General features: G+C 46.8%; 1 protein-coding gene across 4 annotated transcripts in view; it reads right to left on the bottom strand.

Moving 5' to 3' along the window:
- Galphaq (G protein alpha q subunit) overlaps positions 1-17,884 on the bottom strand; it is a 67,647-nt gene extending 49,763 nt beyond the window's left edge. For all 4 annotated transcript variants that reach the window (XR_012828410.1, XM_075691917.1, XM_075691918.1 and 1 more), the window contains exons 1-3: positions 17,293-17,884; positions 13,520-13,704; positions 8,117-8,271 (exon numbers count right to left, since the gene is read on the bottom strand). Coding sequence is in view for 3 of the 4 variants with exons in the window: in XM_075691917.1 (XP_075548032.1) it covers positions 8,117-8,271; positions 13,520-13,704; positions 17,293-17,413 (461 nt within the window). In the remaining variant the exon portion in view is untranslated. The remainder of the gene's footprint in view (positions 1-8,116; positions 8,272-13,519; positions 13,705-17,292) is intronic.
- Positions 17,885-18,129: the final 245 nt, after the last annotated feature.

Below are 18,129 nucleotides of genomic sequence, written 5' to 3'. Positions count from 1 at the left end.
CAGGACACGTAATGAGTAGGGAAGATAACCGATGGTCATTAAAGAGTTACGGAATGGATTCCAAGGGAAGGGAAGCATAGCAGAGGGCAGCAGAAAGTTAGGTGGGCGGATGAGATTAAGAAGTTTGCAGGGACAACATGGCCACAATTAGTAGTACATGACACACTAGTACATGACCGGGGTAGTTAAAGAAGTATGGGAGAGGCCTTTGCCCTGCAGTGGGCGCAACCAGGCTGACGATGGCGATTGTATAAGACCTTTAGACATATATACATCAAACCAAGACGTACCGAATAATTGTCTATATTGAATAGTCATAACATCCCCTGGGAAATCCACAACAAAAGTATAGCACTGCTGTAAAGGTGTATCCAACTCCCATTACCTGGCACACTCGATACATTGAACGCTTCACCGTGTTCTGGCCATGGAAGTGTGCTTATCCTAATGGGGCCACAATTAGTCCTCATGTTGCAAAATTATTCAATGCCAACAAAACGACATTGTTTAGTCATGCCATGGAGCAAGAATCATCAATGTGTACTCATAGATTACCAACTAGCTCTCTTCCAAGCCTGGCTAGAGCAATGTATGTGTTTTCCTTGCTGCAAATATGGATGGCTCGGGAAGACTGCCTTCATTCACTATCAGCAAGAGCAGATCACCATGCTGCTATGTTAAGTATTCTGGTCCAACACATGTTCCACAAGAAATTGTTAATGGTACACAATGTTTTCATTGGGTGGCCCTGGGCATGAGATGCCAGACAGGCTGAACTAGAGTTGTCTGGCAGCGAGTGCACATCTCTGCCCCTATTCCTTCAAAGCATCATCTGCACTTCTGTAGCTCTCGAGAAAAAGACTATCACAATAGCGCCACACAAGACTAATTGCTGTGCGATTCACGGGCCCATAGTATCGGCGCTAATAGCGGTTAATTTGTGTTTGCAGAGTGTTCTGTAGCACTAAGCAGGAACGAAATCGGATGCCCTGCAAGCTGAGAGGCACTTTGAAAAAGCTTGCCTGAACTCCGTTTCACACATAGCAGGCAATGCTGCAGAAGCTGCACAAGTAATGTGGTCAGTCTCATTTCCCGCATTCTGCAGTGCCGTTAGAGGTGCGACCCTTTCTACGGAATTACTTCATATATTACACAACTTATGGGGATGCACGACTGTCACGCGTCCCCTGATATGCTGTCTTCCCGCATAGCTCCTGTCTCCTAATTCGGCTTCGCCGCGTGGCCTGATGCCCACAGCAGTCTGTTTTGTTGAAGCGCAGCACGAGAGATGGCGTGAGTGTGGCGCTGCTAACGCCACCTAACGGCGGGGTTACTTGGGCGCGGAAAGGAGAAGGCTCTTCCTCTTTGGTTCGGATTTGGCAAGCGGCGCGGACTTTCCGTGCATGCACCGATCCATGCAACTGCGAGACCGTCTCGCGAGGGCTCTTTCGAACACGCCACCGTTCATGTGACCGTACGTGCAAACGACCAGGCGTAGGGATCCAGCATGGGGCAAACATATTCGCTCGCTAACCGGTCGCGGTGAGTCGGACTTCCGCGATTTGTCGCGCGCCCATCGGCATGTTTTGTGGATAGCCACTTGGCTAGCAGGCATTGATCTATGAACGGTGCAATAAATGTCCTTGTGGTTGTGTTGTCGTTCCTTTGTCCCAAGAGCACGGGTGAGAATCCCACAACCTGAGATAGCACTGGCGTGCACCAGTGCCATCACAGAGGCCACGGCCGCCATATGCTGTACTGCCTCACCCTGAAGCATGTTGTAGACTTGAAAGCATAAATACCCTAACATGGTTCGCCTTGCGGCGTCTGAAATCCACATACAGTGCTCGCTCATCATGGCAACCCTATCTTCAACGGAGTCGGACTGGAGCGGACGACGCGCTTCTGTGCTTCGGAACTTCGCACGCGCTCACATTTTAGTACATCTGGGTTTGAAGAGTTCGTTAAAACAGTATGTCGCTTTTGAAGAAATTCGTTATATCTGGACGTAGCTTCAATAGGCTGGGTCTGAGAATCATAAGTGCCATGACATATGGTCATTATAACCAATAACTCGTTATGAAGTTAAACCTCAATATAACTATGTTGGTAAAATCAGCAATTTGCTTCATTATATAGAAATATTGTTGTATTGAAATTCGACCTTTTATGCAAATAAGTACAGTCGACAAATGATTTTTCTTACACGAAAAGGGGCCACAGAATTTTCTAAATTATAGGGCAATCGAAAAAAGCAAATTTGAATGAGAAAACAACTCATTTTTATGAATTTGGGAGTCTGCAATGAATGATACGTTTTCATGCCACGTCGACAATATTGTCACACAGGCGGTACGAATTAAGCAAAGCCAGCCACACTTTCGCGTGCACTCCGCCCCCGCAGCTGATAGCGTCGTCCTCACTGGGACAACGCTATGAAAAGCGCCGGCAGCAGGGAGCAAATGCTTCGTCTGCCTCTCACTCCAACAGGTCACCGAAACTCGGGATTATGCAACCTTCAATATTACATGTGCGGAAGACAGCTTACATGATGCTGCACCATTTCAGCATGCCCACTCTTTGCACACACGGCAGCTTGCCTTAAAAGCAAGGTGCGTGGCTGCGTATGCACTCAGCTGCGCATGTGAGAGCCCCCTCAACTAATTGCTCGACACTGATAATTTCGAAAACAAATAAATTCACGTGCGAAAGCAAACAAGCGCGACTTACTTGACTCTGCCAATAACAGCAGTGGTGCACGCTTGTCTCCCCTCTGTGTTGCACTGCCTACCAGGAAATACAGTTGCTGAATGATTTTTCAGACTTCGAAAATTCGGACTTTATGGATATTCCGGACTTCATAAATACGGCATCAGGGTTCACAAATCGCTAATGCATTTCTGCAAATGAATTTAGGCCTGAAAATTCTATTTTCGGACTATATCGCTCGTTTCAACCTATGATAAGAGACTGCGAGGCCACCGTGTTGGATTTCATGCTGGCTTGGTTTCCAGTGGCCCGCTCTACAGCCTCCAAGATAGGAGGTGCATGCTATCAATAGTTCAATAATGTGGCTGTTCGAGCGTGTTGGTATGACATGACAAAAAGCTTTAAGCGCACATCTAGTGATGATCCTAGTGCTGTTTCCAATTCCAGCCAAAGAGCAGACGCTGGTGAAAAATCTAGCTGCGTGCCACTCTATCATGCACCATCATCAGGAGAAGCAACTGCCAAGTGATGCATGAAATTATTGAGGCAGAGATGACTGATAGTTTAGGAGATAACTGTCTGTCCAAGCCATCCATTGCTTTACCTTCGAAGGAATTGCAATACTTGGAAGGTCACTGATAGTTTTACTAGCTGCACTCGAGTGATGTTTGGTGAAAAAAAGGGCCATCAATAGAGAGTGTGTGCCATCCTCCAGTAGTCTCAGAAGCCATGCCCACTCTTCCTTGGCTGACAAAATGCTCCATGGGATGACACTTCTTTATGATTATTTTTTTTTTTTTCGGTCAGTACTATCGCTATAATCACTAGGTGCGAGAGCCGAGCTTTTTTGGTTTCGGTCGCCGTTCTGCACATGTTTTGTCCACAGAGAAAGTGTATCTCGGAGGCGTTGCCACCTCTGTGTGCGTGTTTGTGCGGTTTCGCATTTGTGAGCTTGGCACCACCTCCTGTGCCTTCACGAGAGCCAGATGGTGTGAAGAAATGTGGCTCATTTCTTCGATCTCCATGGTGAAGATCGCCAATGCGGTGATGCTCTTGTCGACTGTATATGGAGATGTCACTCTTGCAGAAATCCAAGCAAATCTGATCACCTCCAACCGCAGTATGAGGCAGGACATTATTGGGTATTTTTTAAACCACTCCGAGCGTAATAAATACCTTTTGTTTTTGTTTTTTTTTGGGGGGGGGGGGGGCTGAACAAACTTTTTGAACTGTTCAATTTTTCAGACTTTCAGACCATCTTTCGGTCCCCCGCGGGGTCCAGAAAATTGGTGTGAGAACTGTATGTGGACACCCACAGGTGAGTGTAGGCCCTTCATATTTTCGAGGCTGTTGTTTGCCATGTCACGCCAAAGCTGCCACGCCCCTACAATGGCGCAAGCTGGGAATTGGTTCAGACCAAACGCCAGAAGAAGCAAGGAAGACGGAATGCGACGGGAATCGGCCCGGCCCCTTAAAATAATCTTTGCAGAGAAAACTCAGCAAAAGCAACCCAACCAATGGAGGCCTAGCCACCGCCGGCAACGACAGTAAATCGAGACAGCAGTGCAAGCCTAGGCAGAGGATGCCACCGCTACCCCGAAACTACAAATTCATCATACGACTCAAAAAGGGCTGGTGGTGAGATTGCTCAAGACGCACCAAGTAGCCTGCGCTGTCATCGAGGCGTGCGGCCACCAATGCAAGGACGAGGACCTAATAATAAGGCTTTGCATGGGATCAAACATCATAATCTTAAGCACCCCAAACGACCAAGCCGCACAGCTTGTGAGGCGCATCGCAAGCCTCAACTTCATGGGACAGGCCTACAAAATGAACGCCTATGTGGCAGCCCCGGAAGCCATTCTACACAGCGTGATTCACGGCATAGACCTGGGAAAGTCGCCCGAGAAGCTCAAGACACATCTAGGAGTCCGAACCCAGGGAGTGACCATACTCCAGACTCGAATGCTGGGGAAAACCAATACGGCCGTCATCACTTTCGATGGGCTCATCGTACCGAAGTATGTCATCTACTACGGAGGCAAAACAACATGCTACCCATTGAACAACGAGGCAAGTGTGCTACGTATGCGTCCGACAGGGACATCGTTCAGACGTGTGCCCCACACCAAATGCTCGTGTGTGCAGCCAGTGCACAATGCAGAAGCCGCCAACAAAACATTCCTGCACTCCCAAATGCGTAGTCCATGGCGAGGCCCGCCCTACCGGGCTAAAGGACTGCTGCGACCGACTCAAGAAAGTCAGAAACCAGCAAGCCAGGCTCGCCACCACCACCAACAACGATCACAGCAACAGCAGCAGATGCAACAACAGGGGTCGCAGCCACGATATCCGCGGCAGACAGCCACGTTGGTTCAGTTCAGAGGGGGAGACATAGCAGAGCTGCTCGAGGTCCCATTCGCGATCCCGCTTGTTCCCACCGTTGTCACCTCCCACCCTGACAAACGGAGGGAACCAGTAGCAGCAAGGAAACAAGCCGCAGCAGAAGAAACCAAGATGTGCCCAAGAGGGTGGCAGCAAGGTAAGCTTGAGTGCAGTTGCTTCCGACAATGCTCCACACTTGGGTAATAACAACACACACAACGGAAATAACTGCGCTCTTGAACAGAAGGACGCGGAGAAAAAGCCACTCAGGCACGCACTAGAAATTGCCCGCATCAAGCAAAGTGAGCTAGAATGCAGAATTAAGGAGCTCACGAACACAGTCTGAGAGCCGCAGCGAGAACTGAGGTCCCTTAGCCCTCTGTGACAGAACATCCCACAAATAGAGTCATCGCTGCAAATGAGCGAAGAAGATAGTTCGAATCTCAAGCAAGAAATACAACCCCAAATGCAGCAGATGATGCAGCAAATGAGGCAACGAATACAGCAGATGCAAGCACAATTGTAGGAACAGTTCATTTAAATCAAGAGCACCATATGCAAGCAAAAACACAGTGAAAACATTAGGGAGAAAGCACATACTCAAAACACGGGTAACCTCAGACAGGATGAGGCGCCAGATGGGCGGGGCAATGATAACGAACTGGAATGCATCCCAAGATGCGTGCGATAGCAACCAGCCCGGCATACAAACGCTAGAGGCATGGGGAAACATGATAAAGGAGACGTGAGACAGATACACCCAGAAGGTAAACTGAACAGCACAAACGCTCGAGGTGGACGGACAGCTTCTTTAAACTCTGGGAAGCTAGGTGCAGCCTCACAAGGAGATGGAGGAAGCAAAAGTATGACAGAAAACTCAGGCTCAAGATCGCCGAGATCACGGCAAAAGCCAAAGAATACGCTACACACACACAATTGCAGGGATGCGGTTACAGTCAAACCAGCACTGTTCCAACACCCTTACGCAACTAAAGGCATCAACACTACAAGTCGCACACATGATCCCGTGAGTCTTGAACAGATGGCATGGCTTGCGAGAAGACACACTCAAGCTAGTTAGAAGTCTGGTGGTCAGCTGAATGACATACAGCCTCCCGTACCACAGCTACATCAAGAGCAAAATTTAACAGGCAGCTTTGATAATATGCAAGGGTGCGTAGAACTGCACGCTGACTACTCCAAAACACCTCAACCAAAAAAACTCCCAGCCCTGAGACTGCAGAACATGTTCGCACAACTAAGAGAAGCACAACTCACGGCCCAAATGTGCAGACTACAACAGAAAGCCACGGGCCGAGCAACACTCTAGAGATTTGGCTGCATTGAGCAGATATGGGAAAGCTTGAGGACCGAAGCTATCCTTGAGGAGTACCACCAGCACACTTAAAATAGCACCAATCTCAAGGAACATGGACCCCAACCTCCATGAAGGTTGCAGAGAGGCAAGGGCTGAATACCTCCAGAAAACATACGCTCCCCAAAAGACAATGGTGTATGTGGACGCAGCCATTAACACCAGACAAAATGGAGCCAAGAATGTAGTAGCAACGATGGTCGACTCGGCGCTATGAGAGAGAACCAGCGTTTCGCTACAACACGCACGGTAGTCGAGGCTGAAGGAGTGGCTGTTGCTCTAGCAGCAGCGGAGGGCTATCAAATCGGGCAGTCGCTAACAATACTTTCGGACTCTCAAACAGACTGCCGCAACTACTTGCATGGCAGAATCAGTCACCAAGCACTCTGCATACTCTGCTCAGCAGACTGTGAAACACAACAACAGGCACAGAACCACATGAAGTGATCGCATACAAGATCGTATAGGTACCAGAACACACGGAGGTGGCAGGGAACCGAAAGGCGGACAGGCTAGCTTGAGAGTACACTAATTACCGAGTGAGTGTCCAACGTCAACAGCCTCGAAGAACCCACGCCTGTACCCCTAGAGTATTCGGCCATTTTAGACAGTTACACAGGCAGCAGGAAGCTGTACCCCTGCCACACAAGTCCCTTAGCAAGGGAGAAGCTGTCGCATGGAGACAACTAACCCGACACTATATAAGGATAAATGTCCATGGCGCAATGAGAAACCCACATTATACCATATAACAAGGGCACGTCAACAAACTGACTTAGCCCCAATTGTATCACACCCAAGTGCAGAGCAATGGGAGGAACTGCTGTTCAGCAGCCACTGCAAAGACCAGCTAGGCCTAGTGCAGCATGCACGAAGGACAGCAGAAGCCAGCAGAGCCCTGGACTGAGGGCCGCAGACCATTACGATAGAATATGGACAAAGCAGCAGGTGACGACCTCCGGGGAAGACACAAGGAGGAAGACTCCCCTGAAGAATCTGCCCCAACCCCAGAACACAATTACTAGAGCTCAATAAAGTTTTCACCCACTCTTTCGGTCTTGGAAAATCACTTTTGAAAGATATTTCCATTTTCGCAACATTTTGAGTGGCTAGTACTGGAGATGTCAACAGGTAGTAGTGTTTTTGCACTGTGATGAGTTAGCACACTTGGCACTGTACCAAGAATACAGTTTCCAAGAATACCAATGTGTCTTGCGCTATAGGCTCATGAAACTGAGGGTATCTCCGAAATTAACGATCCACAAGTATGGCACACCTCTTTTTGAGATTTGTTGAATACTCACTTATTTTTGGGCCCCACCGGTATTTCAGACTGCCGATAATTCAGCAATTTTGGCAGACACCGTCAAGTCTGAATTACCAGTCAGCATTTGCATTATGCTGCATGGAACATGTCGCCTTCTCAGAGGCAAAGTAAAGAGGACTACTGTTCTCACTGTGCTGGCAGGGTAGCTGTGCGCATGCTGACTACAGTGTAATTTACCTATTGCAGGTTCAAGAAAGCTGTATCGACATGCTTACAAGCTCTGCAAGCCATTTTAATACAGCATCACAGGCAATCAATGTGATCTTACTAGTAGTGCACCTCTTATAACATTAACAAAAATAGACAAATCAGAAACTTACTATTTGGCAGAATCTGTCAGCTGGTACTCGCGGCGCCTATCGTAGCACTCCTGGATGCCATCATCAGCCCAAAGCTGCTTGATAGCATCCACGTAGGGCTTCTCAAAGGTCGTGACTGTTTCGTAGTCTACGGACATCACCAGGTTTGCATTTTCCTGCAGAAAAAGATGAAGAAATAGTTAAAAGGGAAGATTAAAGTGGCAGTAAGCAATAGAGCAAATGTTTTCCTCAAAGCACAGGAATCAGACAGTTGCATCAAACTGGCTACAGTTCAGCATTCACTACTCTAAGAATGTACTTCTTTTTAAGAAGTCTTTGAATCTGAATTTATTTGCAGCAAGCACCAACAAAGGCAACGCTGCAGCCTAACACCAGGCATAAAAATTCTGAGATTCTACATGTCAAAACCACAAGCTGATTATGAAGCATGCCATAGTCCGGGGACTACACATTAATTTTGACCATCTGGGGTCTTTAATATGCACCTAAATCTCAGTACGTGAGTGTTTCTGCATTTTCCCCACATTGAAATGCAGCCGCTACAACCGGGATCAAGCCTGCAACCTTCAACTCAGCTATGCAATGCCATAGCCGTAAAACACGTTGTGGGGCTAGTTGGTGCATAACTTGCACCAGTTGGTGCAAGTTGGTGCACTAGTTGCAGTTGGTGCAATAGTTGGTGCATAAAAAAAAAATGCCATAGCCACTGGATTACCACAGCAGGCAAAACCAGGCGAAACTAATTTTTATACAGCTTATCTCAATATATATATTGCCTGCAGTTGACAGTGAATACCTCCACCTTCAATGAGTCTTTCCATATGGTCAAGCACTGAGACGGCTTAGAGTAGCACACTAATTTCAATTTGTAACTCTTATCAGGAATGAGACAGACCACCTGAAAGCTATTGTCATCAATTGTAATGCAAGGTAACCTTGTAGGCCTGACCTCATTCAAGACGCGCACCCCCACTTTGAGTGTGAGAATTTGGGGGGGGGGGGGACTTGCTCATGAAGTATGTACGTTATGCGAAAGTTTCGTTGGTGTTTGCAAAAAATGCTGCCCTTGTTTAGAGACCATATACAAGTACGGAGAACACAACCAAGCAGGGCACGATTTCACTGTCAACTGCCTCGCTTGATATAAACTTGTGGCACTTGATCATGCGCATCCCACACATGACGAGGATGGTGAAACAAACAAAACAGCATAACAATATGACAACGCTGGAACAATGACGACGGTGTGACGAAAATGACACTGGAATTGCAACAAACTGACGACTGAACGACCACTGCATAATAATGAAGCAATGACATTAGAACGAGCATGATGGCATGACACAGTGACAACAATAGCATGACAACTATAATGGCAGCATGACAACAACGGAGTGACAACACTAACAGGACAATGGGATGATATGACAGCGACAGCATGAAGAAAATAGGACACCGATGCTAAAATGATGACAACAGCATGATGACAATGGAATGACAGTGTAATCCCCAAGACAAAATGACGACAATGAAACAACCACGCCAGCAACTATGACGACGACTTGACGATGGCGGCGTGACGAAAACAATGTGGCAATGCAGCAACAACTACAGAGTGAAGACAGCAGAAGGATGATGACACGACAACAAAGGAATGATCACAATGACATGTAGGTGATGAAATGACAACGGCGTGTTGGCGTTGAAGCTCATATTCACGCTTATGTGGTTCACCTGCTGCCTTGGTTTGCATTATATCCAGTACTGGCAAATCACAGACGGTAGCCAGCAGGGTGACAAACACACGATGATGTAACTAGAATAGCATGATGATGCTAGAATGACGACAAAAGCATGATAACAATGGGATGACACTGGAATCACTACTACAGAATGATGACGATGGAACGACCGCAACTATCACACCTGCTGACATGATCACATTAAAATTCGTAAAACTCCTGTGGACGCAACACTAAAAGGGGGAATGTAGGGGATAGCACACATTTATTTTTAGCTTGCCCTCAGCAAACACATTTGCGGGACACATATGCACTTTATTAATGACAATTTACCTTTAGACGCAGCACACAAGCAAACTTAGAACAGCACAAACCGACAAGCAAAAGACTGCTTTGAGATCACAGCGACTTTTTCGGCAAATTTGCTTTTGCCAATTTTGCCTGCTTCAGGAACTTGTCTCAAACCTGTTTGAAGCAGGTACCTTTCTGGTGTACTTTTACGATCGCAAGACTTCTAAAGGCCGACCCACATAAAGCGAACATTCGGTGGCGACACGGCGGCGTACCTTTGTTGGGCTGCACACACATGCAACGAAACGCAGGCAGCAGCCACCACCATGATTTCAACCGGAAGTCAGATGCAGTCGAGCCCTGATTGGTCGGCGTTGCATGTCTGCGTTTGCAGCTTCCACCAGCAACAATATCAAGCCTGTTTTGATTGGCTGCGAATAGCTACATTTTGGCCGCTGGCAGACGGCACCTGGAGGCCGGCCGCCGCTTTTTAGCCGGAAAATCGCTCCATGTGGGTGGGCTTTAAGGGTATAAGACTGACAAGTAGAACTTTCTTGAGAAACGAATTTAGGTCTCATAAAATTTGACAAAACAAACTAGTAAAATCGTAGAATGAGCTCAAATGTGCAAACATGACAAAAAATTTGGTTTGGCAGGTATGCAGAGCTTAAGTTGTAGTCACATGGCAGAGTGAATTGTGATTAGAGCATTCAGATTGCATATCCTGTACATCACACATTCCAGCTGCACTCACTCGAACGCCATGAAAGGGACCCTGAACCGCTTTTCTCCGAAGCCTCAAAAGCACCTTGGGACGAGTTTTGTACAGGCGAGGCCACTGTTAGAGGTAACACGGCACACGTAGCCGTGCTCCTCGGACCACCAAGTGGGCGCCGCACGAAGTATTGCGGCGCAAGCACAATCAGCACCAGATGCGGAGTTAGCTGCGCGTCATCTGCAACAGTTCCTCCCACTTCACCACACGCGCTCTGGTACAAAAGACTGTAGCATGGAGGACTGTAGCCTTCGTGCTCGAAAGGAAGGAGACCTTCATCTAAGCTTAATTTGCAGCCGTGGTCTGGACTTCGTATTTACCATATAATAAATCTGAAGCAGAGATTTATAAATATGCCTTGTTTGTCGTGTCATTTTTTTACTTCCTTAGCATGCGAATTCTGAAATAGACCCTCTGTGACAAAAGGGGCCTTTCAGAAGTAAAAGGCGCAGTGAAAATTCTAGGCGTACAGCATGACTGCATGCTTTGATAACTGATTTCGTATACTACCTGTTGACACACCATTGCTACAGGGTTTGTGTACTCCAAATCATGCGCGCAATCTAAGTTTCACCGCTTGCAGTGAAGTGGGAGTAACCGTAGCAGATGACGCGCAGCTAATTCCGCCTCTGGCACTGATTGCGCTTGCGCCGCAATACTTCACGCGGCGCCCGTCGTGGCGCTATGCGGAGCGCGGACACCTGCTCCGTGTTACCTCTAACAGTGGCCACGCCTGTACCTCCCAGAACGTATAATCGAAAGATTTTTTTAAAAAGACGTAGACATCACGAAAGGAATATTTATCTCTCTCATTCCTCCTCAACATCCTCCGTTCCGACGGAGGGAGGCGGAGCTTATGGCGATGCCTCACCCACGGTGTTACGTCACAAGGCTTTAATGTTGTATTTCTCCTTTCGCTGCATCTTTTTGCGCAATTTGACGGGTGCTGGGTGCTGTTGGCAACATGGTATTTCCAGTTGCTTCTGGGTGGGTGCAACTATGCAACTAGTCCTCCAAACCGCTGTTTGTAACATCGTCTGTACACGGCTTGTTTCAACAGTGTGCGTAGTTACATAGGTAGCGCACTTAAGAGCTTGCCAATGAATCCTGTGCTCCATGCCTGCATATTATACTCAGTGTGCACACTGACCAGCAGGGGATCCGCGGCGTTGGAACTAAGCGGCAGCGCTGCATCATAAGCTTCGCAAGGTATAAGACCACTTCTGGCATTCAAAACCACTCGAAACAAACGAGGTACAGCGGAGCATCATAAGCTTCGAAGGTATAAGACCACTTCTGGCGTTCAAAACCACTCGAAACAAACGAGGTACGAAGGCGGCGATGCCGAAAAGGCAGTGCAGTCAAAAATAGTTCAAACGCATGCGGGCGCGCTGGCTCTGTGCGCTGCTGAGCCATGGCTGAGCGTCAGCAGACGACAGTTGGATTCGCCCGGAAGGGCGTCATCCACATGAAAACAAAGTGAAGTTTTCGCTTACTTCAACTATACCTCAGCCCGTTTAGTTAATTGTGCCAATTAATATCCACAGCAACAGTAGGAAGAAGTGCACTGATTCAAACACCCTTCTTGACTAATGTCAGCGATCAGCCAATAGCAGCGATCTAAGGGAATGTGCTTTATGACGAAATAAAGCACACAGAAGAGTGAGAAAATTACTTCTGAAACGAGAGCGGTCGAGAAAAAGGTGACTACATGCTCCACTTGTGAGCCCCACGCGTCGTGCACGAGCGCAAAACTTGACTGAGATCTTCACAGCAACATGTACCATCCGCTGAATGTGTTTTTTCGCAAAGCCCGAGGGGTGGTTCAGGATGCCTTGAAGCAATTTACAATATCCCAAATTAACAAAATTTTCGGTGATACCAAAGGCGCTCATGGTGAAACACTTTAGTCTGGCAGAAACCATCTTCAACACAGTACAAGTCGGCCATTGAATTGAAATGTGTAAAACAATTACATAGCTCACGCTGTTAGCTTAACAGCCATGAGTGAAGACATTCAGCATTCCGCGTCTGCTCCATTGCCCATGCTTTGGGAAGCAAGGTAGGGCGAGTTAAGCCCTACACGTTGTCGTCTACTTTTCTCTATGGTCATGCAATCACTGTTGGCGACAGATACCTAATCGGAGGCTTGCGCCACCACGCCCACATCGTGCGCTGTCACTGTAAACTCAGGCAGCGAATGCCGCCCGAGTCGAGCATGGATGCATCGCCACATGATCAAACAGGCCCACGCCAATGTGAGTGCGAATTACAGGTTCTCTAAATCACCAGAAAGTCCTCGGCTCTCGTGCTATTCGAACAGATTGCACTGTGTGAATGCTAACTGCGAAGTGATCCAGAGTGCATCATACTGCACATGACTTGATTCTTCCGCGATCACAGCTGTAGTGTGAAACCAAAAGTCTGTCTAAGCGAGGTCCACAAATACAACAGTGCCTTATACTGAGATTGTTTACCCATAAAGGAATGTCCAAGACGGCCCCCACCAGCACCAGAAACATCAAGTGACTTCTCTCTCCTTGCTCCAATAATGTATAAACCCCCCCACAGCTTTCATTGATCTTAATACCTCACCTGGTTCTCTGGAGAACGGAAAGGGATCTTCAGCATTTCCCTTGCCTTGACCATGCTCTGCATGGCCATGAAGATATTTTGATAAACAAGCTTGATGAAGCCCTTTTTGTCCTCATCATTATAGCCGTGGCCGTGGATAATTCGCATCTGCTTGATGAAGGTGCTTTTTCCCGACTCGCCTGTGCCTGCACACAAGACAGGAATGTCAACACAAAAGCACGCACTTACCAATGAAAAATTATGCAGACATTCCGAACAGTGATTACTGATCTATGGAACACGCACATACAAAAAAAAACTTCCTTGCATAAAAGAAATCACGCTATACCCAATTTCATACTTAGTAGACAAAGTTGCAAGAGTAGTGCAAGTAATGTGATCACATAAACTTACCTATCCAGGCATTAGATGATGAAAGGTTGAGATTAGTGACTCCTATGGAATAAACTTTACAGTACTAAAATGCATGGAACTTTTCCACTTATGTCAAACCATGCGATGTCTTTATGCCACTTTTGCTTGCAATGTATGACACACTTATGTTTTGGTTGCAAATGTAGGCAGTGCACTGAGGAAACTGCGCGTGAAGCATTATCACACAAACATATCCTCAGCGCATTTCATGACATATCAGTTTAGGTATACAGAATCTTCCATCTATTAATATGCAGTAGGCTCCTGTTTATATTTATTTAGTTAAGCAAAATTTTCGCATAAGAGGAACAATGTGCGAACATTTCATCAGTTTCCCATAGACCCAACGAAAAAAAGATATCTGCCTAACACAAACACTAATTTGGTTAAGCTGGACTTGAGCAGCTGCCACTAATGTCTGGTACTCAGGCCTGCAAGAGGCCTGGATAGGCAAACTTGGAGAAGGTGACTGAACTAGTTACATGAGAAGCAGATGATATTTATGTGGACAAACAGGTACATCAGCATCAACGATGACGTGGAAAACTGCAGGGCCGACAACATTAACAATCATTGAGGAGGTCCTTGACGTGCATCTGCAGGCTGGCAACTAGGCAGGGACAGTGCTCAGGAGCCACAAGAACAGCTTTGCAGGACATAGCTAATCATGCCCTGAATACTTTGGCGCATTCTTTTCAACAGGGGAGCAATGAAGAATTTTTGAGCAAACTAGATATTGAAATGTTAGCGTTGCTTTACTGTGCACAGATTTGCATGGTGGGGCAAGCAACAATTACTAAGTAACTTAAGAGTGCATAAGCAACACTTTGTATCATGCAAATTTAAGAAATATGTCCTTTTACAACCTGTCTTGATTTTAATGCTATTTCGCTTATTATATTGTACATTTGGCCGCACCAGGAATGGCACGTTTCGAGTTCTGTGGATCAATTCCGTTCAAAACAAACTTCTTATAAGACGAACCGATTTTACTTTTCCTTTTGAGTTGTCTTAACAGATACCTATAGTCATATATTAAAGTTGCAATGCAACAAATTAGTGTCACATCGTTATGTATTGTTCTGCTTAACATATCTGATACACTATACTTAGGTTACGAGTGCCAGCAGTGAGATTTCGTCCTAGCTTCTACAGTGCCAGATACCAACTCTGAAATGGAGCACACGTTTGTGTTGCACATTGCCAGTCATTTTATGCCTGTTCTTGTTAAAGCACGGAGAACATTTGCTGGGCACTCCTGCTGCTCTATATGTGAAACCTAGAGTTTACAGGGAGTAAAAAAAAAAAGCAATATGCAATGCTAAGCATTAAAAACAAGCACTTGCAGCCTACCAATTGACGTTTCAAATCATTATACAGCCTTTCATGATGCTTCGCAATTTCCCACCCACTTGCAAACTTCCAGTGCAAGATGACGTTTCACCACAGCAATGCACATTTCCCAATACCCTCTCGGAACTGCCTGTAAACCGGTAACATACATTATAAGCTTGCTTTGAGTGCATACAGTATTGCAATTGTTATTTCAAGTGTTTAAAATTCCTGCTCTCGATGGCTGGCTATGAGACGCTCTAACATGCCACCCTCAGCCTTTCTATTGAAGCCTTGCGAGCCATCTAGAGTACCACGTTTCTGCTAATATAGATTATTATTAGGTAGAATGTCATATTCATGAATGTCTACTATTTCATGCTTGTCATCAAAAGGAAATGGGGAAACCCATGGGAACATTGAAACAGAGAATGGCGCACTTTTGTCTTAGCACCATGCTATTGTTTTGAGGATGCCTGATCTGTACAATATTAAAGAAGAGCAACTGAATTTGACAGTGCTAAAGAAGGTAAAACTCCTCAACGCTTTTGCTTTATGTGTAAGATCTGGCACTTTCTTTTTCTGTAGTTGGAAATGTCAGCTAACACCACATGGAAAAAATAACAGGCTCAACCAATGTGCATTGAACTTGCAAAAAATCCTATAATGCGAACTGCGTCGTCACTGGCGAACTTTTCCACGAGCACTAGCTGCTATAGTTTGATATGATCACAGCAGCAAACAGAATGCGACTAATTGGCAAAACAATTAAGCATGACCACGCTCTTTTATACATATGCGACGATAATCCTAAAGACAAGCTAAATGCCAGACATGCAATTAAACATTTATGGACAGATGTGGACTTTTACGAAGTGTTCCTTAACTCGAACGTGACATGTCTCTGCGTTTAAGTAGGCCAGGCCAGGCGCAACGTTTTGACAGCCTTTACTACGCCCCTACGACCACGCGCCAGGAAACGATAATAAGCGAACACGCTTGCAGAACCCTTTCAGGTTACGCTTTCGCGGTCTTGTCCACAACCTCTGACCTCAAGGATCAGCGCTGCGTCCTATACGCCTTGTTTTCTTTTCCGCGACCACGTCCGGCTGGCTGGCGTTGTGCAAACGGCGCTGTTTACGAGATCGTGCCTTGCCAAGACGCCGCCTGCCTCACCACGCCTACTTCAGTGGCCGGCCCCCGGCTCGTGTGCTTTTTTTCTAAACACGCACACACACACAAAAAAAAAAGAATATCGTAACTCCCACGTGTGCTGCCCGGAGCAAGGAAGGGATTTCAGCCCAAAAATAGCAATGCCCCGTTGAAATACACACAAAGCGATTTCTCTGGTAGCCTCACTGCTTCTTAACTGGCCAACCCGGCGCAAGTTCCCGCTATTCCATACAAGCCGACGTTCACGGAACTGCAGCAGATCGCACGCTAGCAAATACATTCCAAGGTGTAACCACTGGGCCTATCTTCGACTGCTTCGGGACAGCGGTACCGAACAATCGCGCAATGTGCAAGTGGGAAAAGAACAGTGACAAACCGGAATGAGCTGAAAACGAATCGCATGGGAGGTGTGACCGCTGTGCGTAGTTTATTGGAGGCGTTCTCGAACGTGCCACAGCAATCGGAGGCGTGCAGCACTCCTGACCCGCGTCTGTGTCCCTCAAAACGAACAAGTAGCGCCGGAATAAAACAAATCGGTTCATTCTAGCGATTGCTGTAGCCGGAGCAGCGTTTCTAGTACTATCAAGCTAGCACACCGGTGTAACAGCAGGCTGTGCCTAGTAGAGTTCCACTACACTTTTCACGTGCATGGTGCTGCTTCACACGGCTGCGTCCTATACGTGGTGCGATTAGTGCGAAAGTTTGAGAAGATATTAGAGCTTGAGGCGCCGTAATAGGCTTAGTACCGGCCAGCGTTTAGGCCTAAATCAACATGGCCGCCCCATACACAGAGCCTGTCATGTAATTTCCGAGTTCAGTTTATCCGTGCGCAGCATGCAATCCGTGCTACTTACCAAGTAGAAGGAGCTTGAGCTCCCGCCGGGCATCACGCTTATCCTTTCGTAGTTGTCGCTCGATCTCTTGATTGATTCTTCTCTGTTCTTTCGCTTCTTCACTAATGCAACACGCCATCATGATCGCGGACTCCTCTGAACACCCGTCGTCCAGTTTGTCACTCCGACGACTCCGTGGTGCCACAGTCACAACAGACGTTCGCCGTACAATCCACAAAGTGCTCCAGCCTTTCGAAGAAATGAGGAAAACAGAAAAAAAAAAACAAACCCTAGTTCTGAACACCTCGTCACAGATACCCAATCAACCCTCACGCCGTACTCTCAAGCTTCCTTTACTCCTCTGGGTGTGGTGATAGCCGAGAAATTTGCGCGAGTCCCCCCGTTGTCCGTCACGCAACTAACTCCTTTGCTGCATGCTGATCGCTTCGGCCGACACAAAAAGTGGCCGCATAAATGAATTAGTTGGCGATGCAGGCTTATGCAAGAAGAAGTACCTGCTTAAAGGCTTCCTAATCCAATTTCTACCGTAAGAAAGCGCATCATCACAGGGAGTTCGCGCAACTCTACGAACAGCCGCCACCAGAATGCGCCGCAAAGCATCATGGGACAAAAATCGTGCCTAAAACAGTCACGTGACTTTACCACGTGAGTAGTGCTGTGTGTACGTCGGCTGATTGAGCTCGTGAAAAACGAGTAATACATTTAAATAGTGCAAAAATCTCCTTTTTTTTTCATTTTCAGAACTATCAGGTCAGAACTATCCTGTTATTGTTATTGCTCCTATGCGCAGTCTCGAAGCTCATATGTTCCTACAAAAACAATTCGAAGCCGGCCTGT

Source organism: Dermacentor variabilis, chromosome 5 (assembly GCF_050947875.1).
Source record: "Dermacentor variabilis isolate Ectoservices chromosome 5, ASM5094787v1, whole genome shotgun sequence".
Lineage (NCBI taxonomy): Eukaryota > Metazoa > Arthropoda > Arachnida > Ixodida > Ixodidae > Dermacentor > Dermacentor variabilis.
Note: the sequence above shows the minus strand (reverse complement) of the source record. Positions and strands in the feature narration are given on the sequence as shown.